We start from the raw sequence: 15,090 nt of genomic DNA, 5'->3' as shown, positions 1-15,090 counted from the left end.
ATAACAGATGAGGTGCTATTTAAGGAGTGCAGACTGTTGAGAACAGAGCAGGAAAAAGATTTCCTGTGCAGAATGAAATAGGTAATCTGGCAATAGGAGAGAGTGGAGTTTTTGGAGGATTACAAGAACCAAAGAAATAAGCACTCTACAACATCCAGCAGAAGTTGGTGGACAGGTGATGGATAAAGAAGGACACAGGGAAAATTTTAGCAGCAAAGTATTGAATAAAGTTCCAAAACCTGGAACATCAGTAGTGAATATGTTGCATGTAGTCTAATCTTTTCTCAATAAGCTTCTTTCATAATGGCAGCAATAAAAAAAATATACCTCAAATTTACTGGAAGGTAATTTTTCTAAGAAGGGAGAGGGGCACTGCCATTAAAATGGTGGTCTTGCTGGTTTATCTTCATATCTACAGTCCAGTAAAATACTCATGAGTCTGAAACTTGATTTTTTCTTGAACTTAAACTTTGCTTTCTGGGTGACCTACTTTGTTAATGTTCTGAAATCTATGAGGCTTAGAAAATAACTATTTATATCAATGTTTCTCTGTGTATGAGAGTCAATAAGGAACTTTAAAAAATTACCAATATCTGAGTCCGATCTCTAAATATTCTGAGTTATGGGCAGCTTATGGGTGTTTGTTGAGAGTGTAACTAGAACAACCGGAGTTGGATATGACTATCAAACCAAGTGAGCTTGATATGCTTTCCATTTTCTTTGGAGAAATCCTTGGGTGCAGATAGCTGTACACAGCTATGAACGGTTCTCCTTGTACTGTGAGGTCTCTTACTCTCTGTCCTCCTTTTGTAGGAATTCAGACCTACATTGATTTCTGTTAAGACACCTCTTTAAATGTTAGGATTAATTTTATCTGGCTTCTCTTGTGATTTTGAATTCCTTTAATGATATTTGGGAAGAATTTTAATCTCCTTAATGGGTTCATCTTAAAAAAAGATAGTTAGGGGCTGGGAATGTAGCTTAGTGGTTTTAAAGTGCTTGGTTAGCATGCACAAGGTCCTGGGTTTGACCCCAAGCACTGCATACACACACACACACACACACACACACACACACACACCAGTTTGTAAAAATGTATAACAGATTTTCTTCTTTAGGTAAAACTATATAATAGACTAGATTAGTGGCTATTTTGTGTACTATGTGTAATTATGGTGGTGGTACAAGGTAATGAGGGCTTTGCATGGAAAATTAAACAGTGTGTCATTTATTCTTTTTCTTGTTAGTCTGTTCTTATTAACTATACATGGCAGTGGAATGTATTTTGAGATATTATACCTATATGGAGTATAACTTCCCATTCTTCTGGTTGTACCTGATACAGAATTACATTAGTTGTGTATTCATATATGCACATAGGAAAGTAATGTCCAGTTCATTCTACTATCTTTCCTATTCCCATTCCCTTTCTATTCCCTTCATTCTCCTTTGTCTAATCAAAAGTACTTCTATTCTTCCCTACCCAGTAAGGGGTCCTTTTATTGTGAGTTAGCATCCACATATCAGAGAGAACATTCAGACTTTGGTATTGCTGGTGGGACTGCAAACTGGTGCAACCACTTTGGAAAGCAATAAGGAGATTGCTCAGAAAACTTGGAGTGGAACTACCATTTGACCCAGTTATGCCACTCCTGGATTTATACCCCAAACGCTTAAAAACAGCCTACTACAGTTATGTGGCTACACTGATATTTATAGTAGCTCAATTCACAATAGCTAAACTATGAAACCAGCCTCAGAAATTTCAAACATAGGGAGGATAAATTCAGATATTTTACTTAGAATGAGCAGTTTTCCACACATGGAAGCTGGGTGGGGAAGGGAGAAGGAGGGGACTTGTGGCAGCAAGATAAATTGACTGTGGTGAAAGGAAGATGGTAGGAGTTGGAGATACAAGGATTGAGTATGAAGTATATTTGGAGGATAGAAGCTCCAACACTGGGTAACTAATAAATGGGAAAGGTAAGAGAGAGCCAAGTGGGTTTCCTGGCTTTTGGCTTGAGTAATTGGATGATCTTTCCAGTTGCCATAAAAGAGGAAAGTGGAGGAGAAACTGGTCAATTGTGGATAGGTGAAGAAGATCCAAGCCTGGTATGGAGATTTAACTTTAGCCAGAATGACTGTCATTAGACATGAAGATTTGGCATATGAGGCTGAGAAGAGGTGTGGGAACCACTGTTGTGACAGTGATAGAGGGGCTGCATTGGTGCAGAGCTAGGATCAGGAACACTGGCCCAGTCTGGTAGCTTTGCTGGACACGTCACCCTCAGCATGAGGATTAGCCTATTACACGTGCAATGTTTGTGCATCAGAACTGGGCCGGGTGCTGCATACACAGTGTCACATTTTCCATTTTTCAAAATGATGTGAGGTGTGTACCATCTCATTGGTTCCACTCCAAGTTTTCTGAGGAATCTCCCTACTGCTTTCCAAAGTGGTTGCACCAGTTTGCAGTCCCACCAGCAATACCAAAGGCTGAATGTTCTCTCTGATATGTGGATGCTAACTCACAATAAGAGGACCCCTTATTGGGTAGGGAAATAACGAACTGCTTGGTCTTCTACTTAAGGATGACCTCATCCCAAACTGGAGTTTTTTATGGCATCATATTCTCCTTTTACCTCAACCAAGTCTTGGGCACGTAGAAAACACCCAAAAAGTTCAGTTGAATAAATGGTGGAATTTACATGCTGCAGGATAACCCTAATGACAGACAGCATTTGACTAACAGTCAAAGGGCCAACTGAGGAGGAAGGATCCTTTTGGTAAAGTCTTATGTTTATGAAAATTGAAGAAGCAGATGTGGTTAACCTAGGAAAATGATATTTTACCGTCTTTCATCTGGAGGATTCTTTAGAAGTCTGATAGATGCTATGGACTCTTTAAAAATGGCGTTCTCAGGGGGTGTGCAGACTTCCACAATTTTAAATCAAGCTGGAGTTCACTGTCAATACTACAGGCACATGATGGGCCCAATATACACAACTCCAAATGCTTTTCATGATTCTTTCTGTAGAATTATACTTCTGTTGTCAGGATAAATTTTGATTATCTTCTATTAAAGCTAAGTTTTGATGAGACAGGAATTAAACATTAGAGCATTTCTGAGGCATAATATATACATGTGTTTTTTATTGCTTCCCAATTCAAATTGAGACATATTTTAGTCCTTTCTAAATTTGCTTTTTGGAGATTTTTGAGAATCCTCAAATGGGTGTTAAGTACACTAAGAATATGGACAAATTGCACACATTTTCAGTAAATTGTTGGTTGTCTAATACATAATTCTTATACATGTTTAAATAACACATTCATATATATGAGCAGCTCCTTGTAACTTTAACTATATGCTCATGGACTGTAAATAGATTTTAATATCAGCCTAAGAGAAACATAATTAGGATGAGAATGTGCTGCCAAAATAATTGTATAATATACTACAAATTTTCATCTAGTTAGTACAAATTGAGATCCATCATTATTACATTGTCAGGATTTATACAAAGTAATGAACTTATCAATTAGCTCACTCAAAGACTATCAAAGGAGTTGAAGAACTTTAAAAAAGAATGTGCTGCTTAATTAATTTCCTATTTCATTGACAGCCTACTAAGTACAAGGCAATATGCAAACTCTTTATGTCTACATACTAGTAAAAGGATTCCTGATTATGTGAATGCATGGAGGTTCAGAGATGAAGGGATTCTTACCAAGGCTTGAATTCAATAATTCTATCTATAGAAGAGGAAGCTGAGTTGGAGAGGAATCAACAGACCTGCTTGAAGAAGCATATTTACAGAATGGGAGCATCCTGTGTGCTAAGAGTGTCTAGCCCTGCCATTGAGTCTATGACTTGGAGTCTCATTTTTCTCATCTGTGATGTGGGATATTTCAAGAGGATAAAATGAAATCATTTCAGTTAAATACATAGCATATTCTGACATACAGTAAGTATGAAATAAATGGCAGTTATTTTATTCTATTAGTGAAAGAGCAGAATTTGCAACTGCATCTCTCAACTTGCAGTCTGAGATTCTGCTCACACTCCCTTAATATTTTTGAAAGTCACTCCATAATTGCAGGACAGTTTGTAGTCATAGGATAGCTGTAGTCTTGTTACATTCATTTGCAGAGTTTCTCTCTCTCTGCCTTAAGGGGGAAGAGATTTAGGATTTTGTTATTTTCACCATTTTCTCTCTATTACCTTCAGTTGATGCTCAGCAAATAAGCTGAATGAAGAATAAATTCTCTACTGTGTCCCCACCACAATCCCTACTCAGCCATTGGACTTTTGACATAAACAGCATTTCTTCAGGCCTTATATACAACCAGAAACAGTTGAGTGATTGAGAATAAAATGAAATGACTGCACACAAGGAGTACAAAGCTTAAATGAAATGTGTTCTAGATTCCGTTACTATGAACCACTTGGCATGTTATTGCACCTAACAGTAGCAGAACAAGATATTTTCTTTTCCTATTAAATTATGAATCAGACATAACGTACCTATGTTTACATTTGAATATATGACCAATGTAACTCCACATCATATTCAACCACATGAATGGGATTCTAATTAGAATAAGTTATACTCCATGCATGTATATGTCAAAATATACTCCACTGTCATGTATAACTAAAAAGAACAATTTTTAAAAGTTCTGAGACGAATTTAAAAATCCCATCCCTGATATATATTGGCTGTGATCTTGGGCAAGTTATAAGATCTTTCTGAGCTTTGTGGGTTTCTTGTGTAGAGGGTTTCCCCATAATAATTAAATGAGTAATGCATAACCTGTTTAGCATAGAGTCTGCCATACTATACATATTGGTGAAAGTAGCCCTTATGTATTTGGCATACTTTACGTGTTTATCATCAGAACTGATGGATTTAAACATCCGATTTAGTGAACATAGCTTTGCAACCTCTTAGCATAGTGTGACTGTGTTTCACTTGGTAAGGTTTCCATCCCGAGAGATGAAGACTGATGTTTTTTTCTGTCTTGTGGAAACATGGAATGAAACTTATCTAATTACCTCTGTTTGTCCTCATCACAGCCAGTGGGCACAACATATATAAGGAAAGAATCAATGCACACAATTATTTGATTAATCAGCATTACATCGTACTTCCTAGCTGAAGGAAGCCAACCATTAAAAACTACATTTTCTCCCTGGCCCTGTATTTATGTTAATTGAAAGAGAACAAATGGAAAGAAAAAAAAAAGCAAAATGTAAAATGTGGGTAGGAGAAAATGCAATATAATTTTACAAAATGTTTTCATACGAAATGTTTTATGTTAACTAATGATTCGTTTCTGCTTAATGCTGTTTGTCACAAATGTTGTGGGGGAAAAGAACCTCCTCAGGTACATTTGTTCTTGTAAATGATGAATCAGGTTTCCTGAGTTGGAAACTGTGTCCATGTTCACCCACTGGCCACCTTCCAGCTCAGGAAATTGGAGGAGGCCCAAAGCAGCCTCCTGCTGGACAGAACACCATGGTGGCCCCTAGCTCTGCACCAGAGAACTATTAGCATGCCACTGTGCCCAAAATAGTTACTTGTTTGCTCAATACTACTCTAGGACTTAAAAGCAACTATGTGGTTTTCCAAAGAGCCCAATTTATTTTTAGGTTTGGAGTCATAAGCTCAAATGCATTAGAGTTTCTTGATACTCTAGAATTTTAGGGGTGGATGAAGCCTGTCTTTAGGGGAAACTGAGGTGCTTGGCAGAGTTGAGGAATGGTGTGGAGGGAAGGCAGGAGATTTTGGAAATGACTTATTGAAAGCCTCCAGGACAGTTCTTGGCTCATTTCATTTATTCATTCAACAGAGTTACACTGAACAGTCATTATGTGCCACATACTGCAATAGGTGCTGGAACTTGGGGTGGAGCGAGGACAAAGAAGGCTCTGTCCTCTTGGAGCTTACTGTCTAGTAAGGACTAAGGACAACATGTCTTAATTAATTATATATTTTTATTGTACGTACAGAGCAGACTCGGCAAAGTGTAGGGATATAGGGAATGCAAAAATCCTTTTATCATTTAAGAAATATTCATGAAGATTTAGATAAGGCCAACTTTGAGGTAGAATGAATATCCTAGTCTTTGGCAACCGTAAGTGCAGAAGCTGTGATGTGTTAAAAGGAGAGTATATGACAAGATGAAGCAGGACACCCCTGAGGTGGAGCACAGGAAGCTGGAGGCTGGCCAGAAGGCTAGAGAGTGGTGGGATCAGGTCTTGAGGTGTTCTGTGTTATGAGCATGCTCAGTACATAGGAGATAAAATTATTATGATTTCTGAGCTTCAAGTTGTAGTTGCCAAAGAGAAAACAACATCAGCTATGTCAATGGTTATTGCATTGGTTCAATGAGACGGTTGCTTGGCACTCAACCCCAAGCTAGACATGAGTTCTGAGTTTCTTGTGTAGAACCTTCCTATTTTTCCTCCATTCTTTAAGCTCATCTCCAATCAGCCAGTGGATTTGGACTCACTGCAAAAGAGTGTATATATAATGAGCAGTGAAGTGTCCATAGGAGGAAAGTGGGGCCTGGGGAAATTAGAAGTGAGGCGTTTTCATGTGGACGCTGGTTCAGGATAGCTCAGGACCCTGCTTGGAGGTGATGAGGGAAGAAGAAGGAAAGAGGAGACCAGGTGACCTGCTGCTACGATGGCATGCCGTCATAGTGTAAGATGCCAGGTTGTGTACCCTCTGACTCCAGAAATTTACATGACATACAAAAGCTCTGCTCCTCTGTCGCCTAATCAAGTCTTGACATTTGAATTTCGAATGAATTTTGGGGAAATAACTTTTCAGATTCTCATCATATAGTACTTGTTCAATATGAATAGAAATAATTGCTTTGCCAGAGTGATTAGCATGCGCAAGAATAACTATAGACTTTTCTCTATTTTTTTTTTTACTTTTAGATAAATGTCAAATATCTTCTCTGAAGTGCATTTAATCTATTATTTTTTTTCCTTAAGGATCATTAAAAAGTGGAAAAATGTGATGAAGGTGCAGGGAGTGCAGGGCAGCGATGGGAGACACACAGGAGGAGAAAGCCAAGTTGAGCTGGCAAAGAAAATGCTCTCAGCAGTGAGAGCGCAAGGACAATAGAAGCTATTAATACCAACCTCTCCTAAAGGATGCCTCATATAAAGTTGGTGGTCCCCCTGCCCCAGATATTTCTGGCAGCTTATCTCAGAATGGTTGTCCATTCTGATCAAGAACCCTTTGTGTCGAAGAGAACGTACAGGCTCTGAGATCAGGCTGCCCGGAGACGGTACGGCAGCCCGGCTCCTCAGAGAGTGATCTTGGATGAACCACTGTGTTCATCAGTTTTTTTGTTGCAGTGACCAAAACACCCGACAACAACAACTTAAAGAAAGAAAACTTTTTTTTGGCTCAGGGTTTCAGAGGTCTCAGTCCATGGTTGGCCAACTCCATTTCTATGGGCCTAAAATTAGGCAGAATGGAATGGCCAAAAGCTGCCAACTCATGGCATCTGGGAAGCAAAGGATAAGAGAGAAACCAGGGACAAGATAAAGTCCCCAAAGCCACACCTCCAGTGACCCACCTCTTCAACCACACAGTGCTGCCACACAGTTGTCACTCGCTAGTTCATTCAAATTATTAATCCATCAAATGGCTTAATCCACTGTTGAGGTTACAGCTCTATTAATCTGAACTCTTTACCTCTGCCTATGGCTGAGTAGCCTGGATATATGAGCTTTATGGGAAAAAAAATCACATCCAAACCTTAACAACCACTTAACATATTTGAGCTGGTTGCCTTAGTGCTGCAGTGGGCATACCGAACATTCTCAGTGGGTCGTTTAAGATTGCATGGTGTACATGCCAGACACCGTTATTGCCAGAGCCTGGGAAGGTACTCAGTAAAAGAGGTAAGTCTCCTTTCTTTCTTTTCTTTCCTTAGGTAGAAAGATTGATAGAGCAGTGCCAGAATCAGGACCCAGAACTCCTGAGGCTTCAGGCTCCTGAGAGAATCAATTAGATGTCAGCTACAGAAAGGTCTCTGACTTTATTTCTACAGGTTATTGCCCTGGGCTAATGGAGCAAGTTAAATTGCATCACACAGAGTGCTTGGGGCTCATTTTTACCAGAATAGAAAGTCTTGAGGTGTTCAATATTATTTTGCAAGCACAACAGCCTCTGGAGTTTCAAATGAAGCTCTGTTAAGCCAACCTAGGTCTTCTCAGTTATTTACTTCAAAAGTAGCAATTGCATTTTCACATGCAATCCAGAAGAACAATACATAATGGAACATTTCGCAAAGTCTCTTCCCTCAAAATTATTTGCAGGTCACTAATCTAAAACAAAAGCTGGATGAGCAGTCTGTTTTATCCCATCCATGAAACCTCATGGGCAGTCTTGCTGCTAATATAATTAGGGAAAGTAAAAACAGGATAAAACACAAGACATTGGATGGACAGAAAAATGTTCCTGTCAATGGCTCCTGCAAAGCTGAACTGATCCCAATACCTCCACAAGACAGTTCTTGAGGGTACTTCTGTTTGAGGTTTTGCTTTTGTTTTTATTTTAATTGTCCTTTGAACAATACAATTCATAGAGCTACTTCTATCAGAGGGATTTCATGTTCCTGCTTATGAAAAACACAGGGAAAAGGCTAGCTGCCCTTCTCCAAGCCCACCCTACACTTCGCTGTCCTATTCCAGACCTCCTTTTGGGAGAGATGTGGCCTCTTATGTGAGCCAAATGGGTGCCTAACAGAAAGAAATGTCATTAGTAAACCTTTCTCTTCAATGCAACAGAAGTCCCCAGTTTCTGTTAAAAAGGGCTCCTGGGAAGGAATGTTTGTTTGCATTTTGAGGGCTACATGTAAAATCTGGGTGTTTTTCTCCTTCTGATCCACACACCATTACACACTTTAATGATCTATATTAAAATTTCCAAATGAAGCCATAAGATAAAGGATTGTTGATTGTATTTATTTACCTTCAAAGTTTTTTTAGTTATTGACATCTTTGCAACATGGTTGCTTCCTTTTCTGAGAGACAATTATAATATTTAAAGATTTGTTAATGCAATTATAATCTAGAAATAAGTAACAGGTATTCTTCTGCCTTATTGGAGGGATAAGAGTTTATGGGGGGAAAACTACTGGATGTGTGACTCTGGAGAAGTCTTTTTGCTTCTTGCAAAGTGTGAGGACTAGCTACAGCAATGTTTGTCTTGAGATGGTATTCAAGTGTAATTTAAAGTGTGTTCTATGACTCTGGATTAGTCTACTTTCTGTTGCTATTAAAATACCTGAGGCTATTTTAAAAGAGAAGAGATTTATTCAGCACATAGTTTTGGAGGCTGAAAGTGTGACATTAGTTAGCCTCATTTGTTTTGGCCCCAGAGGAAGATCTAATGGCAGGTGGCATCACAATGCTGGGTGTGCATGGGCAGATCACTGGGTGAAACAGGAAACCAGGAAGACTCAAGAGCCAGGGTGCTGTCATGAGAACTAGCCAGGGTGCCATGAGAAGTACATTAATCCCTCTGATGGGGGAAGCCCAATGGCCTACCCACCTTCCACTAGAACCTACATCTTAAAGTTTCCACCACCTCAACACCACTGTACTGAGCACTAAACTTACATGCTTGAAACTTTGAGAGACACTGCAAACCTTATCAGAACTATAGCAGATTCTTAGTGGAATTTTTTGTGTAATCCTCCAGTGGATACTAGAAACATCTGGTTGACTTTCTTGATTGTGTATTTTCAGTGGAATAAAAACCTTGATTCTGAACTCAATGGTTACAGAAACGTGCTCTGCAAGTATGAGATAGAGCACTACAGAGTCAGAACAGATGACCATCCAAAGAGGGCTGCATTGGATTATGTGACAATAACCATTTAAATATAAATAGATACCTAGGAGACCACATGAATAGAATCTAGTTATTTTTTTCTGACTTTCTCCAAGTTTTATCCCCTGATTTTTAATTGCTGCTTCTATTTTAAAATTTGACTAACCTTTTCAGTTGTACAAGTTGTTTAGCAGTATCCCCAGCCACTACCAACTAGTTGTCAGTAAAGTACCCCAGTCCCAAATATGATAATCACAAATGTCTCCAGACATTGCTGCTTGCCCTTGAGGAACAAAATCACTTTGGAGTGAGACTTGGTAGTAGTCTATGCTTTATCTTTTTCTAATTCTGAATTTTTATTCTTGACTTTATGACTAAGTGCTTAGAAATTGTTACTCTTATTGTCACTATTATTCTACTGAACATCACTAATATCTTTCATCTATACAGGATAGCACAATGTACTAAACATTTCCACCCACATTATCTGTGGAGATTAAGGGATAGCAATTATTGTCTATAACAAATTAGAAAAGAGAAGTATCTTTTCTGTGATTGTCCCTGCCCCCTTCTTATTGTGTTTGGAATCTAGCACATTAAACACAGAGATCTTGCCATAAGGAATACATATAGGATGAGTTGGGCATCATGTAAATGATAGCTGGCCCAGTCTTTTCAAGACACATAAAGAAAAGAGATGTTTCTTGAAATGCCACCCTTCTCTTCCCCTCCTTGGCTGGCAGGATTCACATACCACCTAATATACACAGGGGAACACACATCTACAATGAAAACCTACAGGTGGCTTTGTTGAACTTCCTGAGCCCCTTGGCTCTTTTCTTAAAATTGCAATCTTTAACCTCTACTGGACAGTCACAGTGTTATCATGCCACACTAACTGAAAACCAGATGGCACTCTTGAGAAAGAGAAAATAACATTTCCCCCCACACTTCCCACCTCCTCCCTAGTGTTCTTACCTGCTTAAGAATTTCAGCAGCTGTTTCATGTGAACAATCAAATATCACATAGAACTCCTTGCCCTTCTTCATCTCCTTGAGTAAAGGCTTGGCATCCTTATTCCCAGAGGGCAGCTGGCGGATTTTGATTTTAATGTTGTATCTGGAGGGAGCTTTGATGAGCTCTTGCAGACGAATTAGACCTGGAAAATGACATCCAATCATGCAACAGAGACTGCTCCGTATTGTTTATTGCCATTTACAGTCAAATGCATATCATTCCCAAAATGCATCAAGCGGCCACCTACCTAAAGGTTACACTATTGACTTTCCATTTGTCATTCCTCTTCAGTGGTAGATTATACTGATATTTTCTCTTTGTGGGTATGTGCGGCTTGGAAGCATAATTTTCCCAAGTGCACTTTGAATTTATTTAGAATGCAATTGTCCTTTCCACTTTTAAGCCAATACTTCAGGTCTTTAACAAATCAAGTCTGTGAAACTTTTGCAAACAAAAAAGTTGCTTGAAGTTTCCAAAGGTGCTCAGTGAAATAGATAACACCTGCTTTCTTAAAAAGCCCAAATAATTCACCAGGCACAGTGGCACATGCCTGTATTCCCAGCGGCCCAGGAGGCTGAGGCAGGAGGATCACAAGTTCAAAGCCAGCCTTAGTTAGCAACAGTGAGGCGCTAAGCAACTCAGTGAGACCCCTGTCTCTAAATAAAATACAAAATAGCACTGGGGATGAGGCTTAGTGGTTAAGTGCCCCTGAGTTCATTCCCCGGTATCGGCACCCACCCCCCGCCCCCCCCCAAATAATCCAAAGTAATTCAAGGGTTTCTTTGGGGTTGCTAACTTTTTTAAGTTTGTCATCAAGTATTTACATACAATGTATTGTTTACCAGCTACTTCAGCTGTTGCAAACAATCTGTCAGTGATGACTACATGAACTAAATGACTCTATTTCTTGCTAAAACATTTGAATGTTGAATTGGATAATCTTTACTTGATTCAAAATACTACAGAATATTCTTAGATATTTTAAGAATAAAAGCAGAAAAAAATTTAAATTGACTATTGGGAGTTGTATACAGCTGACTAATTTGACAGAGAATGTTCTCTTCATCCAGGTGTGGATCTACTGAGCTGCACCATTCCCTAAGAGATGTCCACCATGAGGTCAAGGCAGGCAGGCTTATGAAACCTGCATCTTGTTTCCCGTAATGTTAGCTGGCATTTGCTACACTGCATGATGTTGTCTCTCACTCAAGGACTCCCATCACATAGGAAAATTGACTTTCTTTTAAATAAGTAGTTCAGTGCCTTCAGTATTTGTCAGCATCAAGTAATCAATAGGGAATATTAAGCTTTACAAGTATTCAGATGGAAATTGTCAAATGCACTGTGCAAGATAGCACATGGATTCCAGCTACTTCCAGACTTGATGCACATATTTCTTCTTATTATTTTATTTATCTTATTATTTTTTTCCTCAGCAGTCACATTTATTGAAGCTTGAATGGGAAAGGTTTCTCTAGTACTGGAGTTAGGTCTAGCTCTAAAACAGTAAATGACAATGATCTGCTTTTCAGAGTCAGTTGGAGCAATGGAGGTGGGGAAGGTTGTTGTAGAGCCATATCAAGATTTAGTGTACTATGTTTTTCTTCACAAAAATTAAAATTTAAAGAATAACAGCCTTATTGGGCTTTGCTCCTTTTCAAATCAATCATGTGGTTGAAGATTCTCAAGTACCCAAAATGAGCCACTTGTCTTCTTATTTCTGGATTCTTTTGTCATGAACCACTGAAGAGTACTTATAAAGGGGAAAAATTGAGCACATGGACCTATATATTTTTTTATTTGTTACATTCTTTAATCCTTCTAGTAATCCTATGAAGCAACCCTTATTATCTTTATTATTCAAATGCAGAAACTAAGGCCCAGAGTAACTACTCAGGGTTGCAAAGATAGTTAGGAGGAACAAATAGATTAAAATTGTTATTTGTGAGTTTAATGCTTAATCTTTCCACTTCACTGTCCTGCCTCATATATACAAGCTATTGGTGCTGAGGGAACAGAAACAGTTTAGGATTATTTGATGAGGTGGGAAATAAACAGAATCAGGGACCCATTTTCCTTTCTTCTTTTCCCCAGGCTTCCTGCTTTGCAATCATGTTTTTGTTTTTTTCTTTTCTTTCTTTTTTTTTAACTTGAGCATGACCATAAAGGAAAGCTCAATGTGGCCTTTAAATAAAATGGGGAAAACATTTTAAAAGTGCATTTCATATGCTGCAAGGAACTGCTCTTTTGTTCTTTGTTGAATGGAATGTCAATCCTGAAGTGTGTCTTCCCATCCTTGTGATTTACATACTCTCTCCTGGCATTTAAGTTGACACACACATTTCACTTTATTCATTCATTTTTCAGGGGAAAATGTTTTCTGGATGCTCAGTGGATCTCGATTCCTATGTTAAATCCTGCAAGGCAAACAACATTCTGCTTCAAGGTCCTAGAGTCCATTGAACTTTTTTATACCATGAACTCTCACAATGTGGATAAGGCATCAAATACCACCTAAATTTGTAGGTCATAAGCCTAGATGGCTATAGGCTGGAATAACTTGCTCAAGGTCACATAGGTAATAATGGCAGATTAAGTTTTGAAGCCATATCTACCTTCTGAGAGCAAACTAGGGCTCTTTATAATAAATCAGTAGGTCTGCCTGACTTTTGAATTTCATATCAATTTGATTGACTATGTAAATAAATACCTGAAAAAAAAAAACAGAAAGAAAACTTAGAAACAGCATAAAAACTAAACTTCAGTTTGGCACATGAGGCCATTCAGAAACATAATGTCTCACCCCAACAAATGGAATCATCCATTTTCACAGCTGTTTCATAAAATAAAGCATATTTTGATACCAAGATGGGGGGGGGAAGATAACACCTCAACAAAGATGATCAGTTTCTAAATGGAAGTGATATGTTCTACAGGAAAACACCTCTGTTCCCCAACTTTTCTCATTTTGTCAGTATGCACGTAAATGGACAATAGGAATGGAGAGGATCCACACATTTAAAGATTACAGACCCAAGTTGTGAGCAGAACAATGAGCCAGGAACACTGATTTTACATTTCTCTTCCTGAAGCAATTGTTTGCTTAAGAAAACCCTTTCTGCCTTTATTAACAAATGATGTAGAATTTACAATTCAAAGGCCTTTTGCATTCACAGAAGACAAAATTTAGAGAAAGCTTTCTCTTATATTTGCATTTTTTGCAGCAATCCTTCAATCCTGTACATTTAATGAATAGTTAAAAATTATTTGCTAAACAAATAATTACCTCAGGGAGAGGAAATCAATGTAGGGACAACACCTGGCTTTGCTATCATCCTCCTGGGTCTGAATGCCACCCTGATGAAGTCACCCAGCCCTGCCGAGTCTCCAGTTGCAGAGAATAGTAAGGGTGCATGCAAAACTGGTACTGGGGTGTTTTTCTAGCCCACTGAGGTGAAGGGACTTTAAAATGAAATGCAGATAAGGGGAAAATCAGACAAACCCAAGCGAGTGACATTATACAATAAAACTGATCACATCTTGACTCTTCAAAAATGTCAGTGTCATGAAAGGAAGGCTGAACTGTTCTGAACCAAAGGAGACTGAAGAAAACTGACAAGTCAATGCATGACTGATCCTGGGACAATTAAAGAAAATGAATTTATGACATATATAATTTGATATATATTTAGATGATAGTATTGTGTCATTATTAAGTTTTCTGTACTTAAAAATTATAGGGTAGTTATAACAAAGAAGATCCTTGTTCTTAGGAAATATACTCTATGGTTTGTATGGGTAAAAAGGTCTCAATACCCACAATTTACTTTCAAATGATTCAAGGGTACTACTACTTACTATTATTGTCATTGCTGTTTAGTTGTTTGGATATGACAAAATGCTAGAGCATTAAAGCAAATGTGATCAAATAATAGCAACTCCTGAATCTAGAAGAAGGTGCACAGAAGTTTACATTATCACACACTTTTCTCTAAGTCCTAATCTTTCTAAATAAAAAGACAAAATGTGCAAATATAAAAAGAATAACATTAGCTCCTCCTTCTACCACCCCTCCCCTCAGGAGGGTGACTGGAAATGTACCTTTGGTTTGAAAGTGCTTTGGAAAAAACATTTCTTATTTCACTTGAGTTTGAGCTGGGCTCTGCATATAGAGATAACTTTTAAAAATGTCCAAACGTCCAA

General features: G+C 38.4%; 1 protein-coding gene across 9 annotated transcripts in view; it reads right to left on the bottom strand.

Moving 5' to 3' along the window:
* The window catches only part of Grik1 (glutamate ionotropic receptor kainate type subunit 1), a 379,604-nt gene that overhangs the window by 115,039 nt on the left and 249,475 nt on the right, over positions 1–15,090 (bottom strand). For all 9 annotated transcript variants that reach the window (XM_027929135.3, XM_027929137.3, XM_027929136.3 and 6 more), the window contains one exon: positions 10,848–11,029. In XM_027929135.3, coding sequence (XP_027784936.1) covers positions 10,848–11,029 — 182 coding nt within the window. The remainder of the gene's footprint in view (positions 1–10,847; positions 11,030–15,090) is intronic.

Source organism: Marmota flaviventris, chromosome 8 (genome assembly GCF_047511675.1).
Source record: "Marmota flaviventris isolate mMarFla1 chromosome 8, mMarFla1.hap1, whole genome shotgun sequence".
Lineage (NCBI taxonomy): Eukaryota > Metazoa > Chordata > Mammalia > Rodentia > Sciuridae > Marmota > Marmota flaviventris.
The sequence above is the reverse complement of the archived record's forward strand: the minus strand, read 5'-3'. Positions and strand labels throughout refer to the sequence as shown.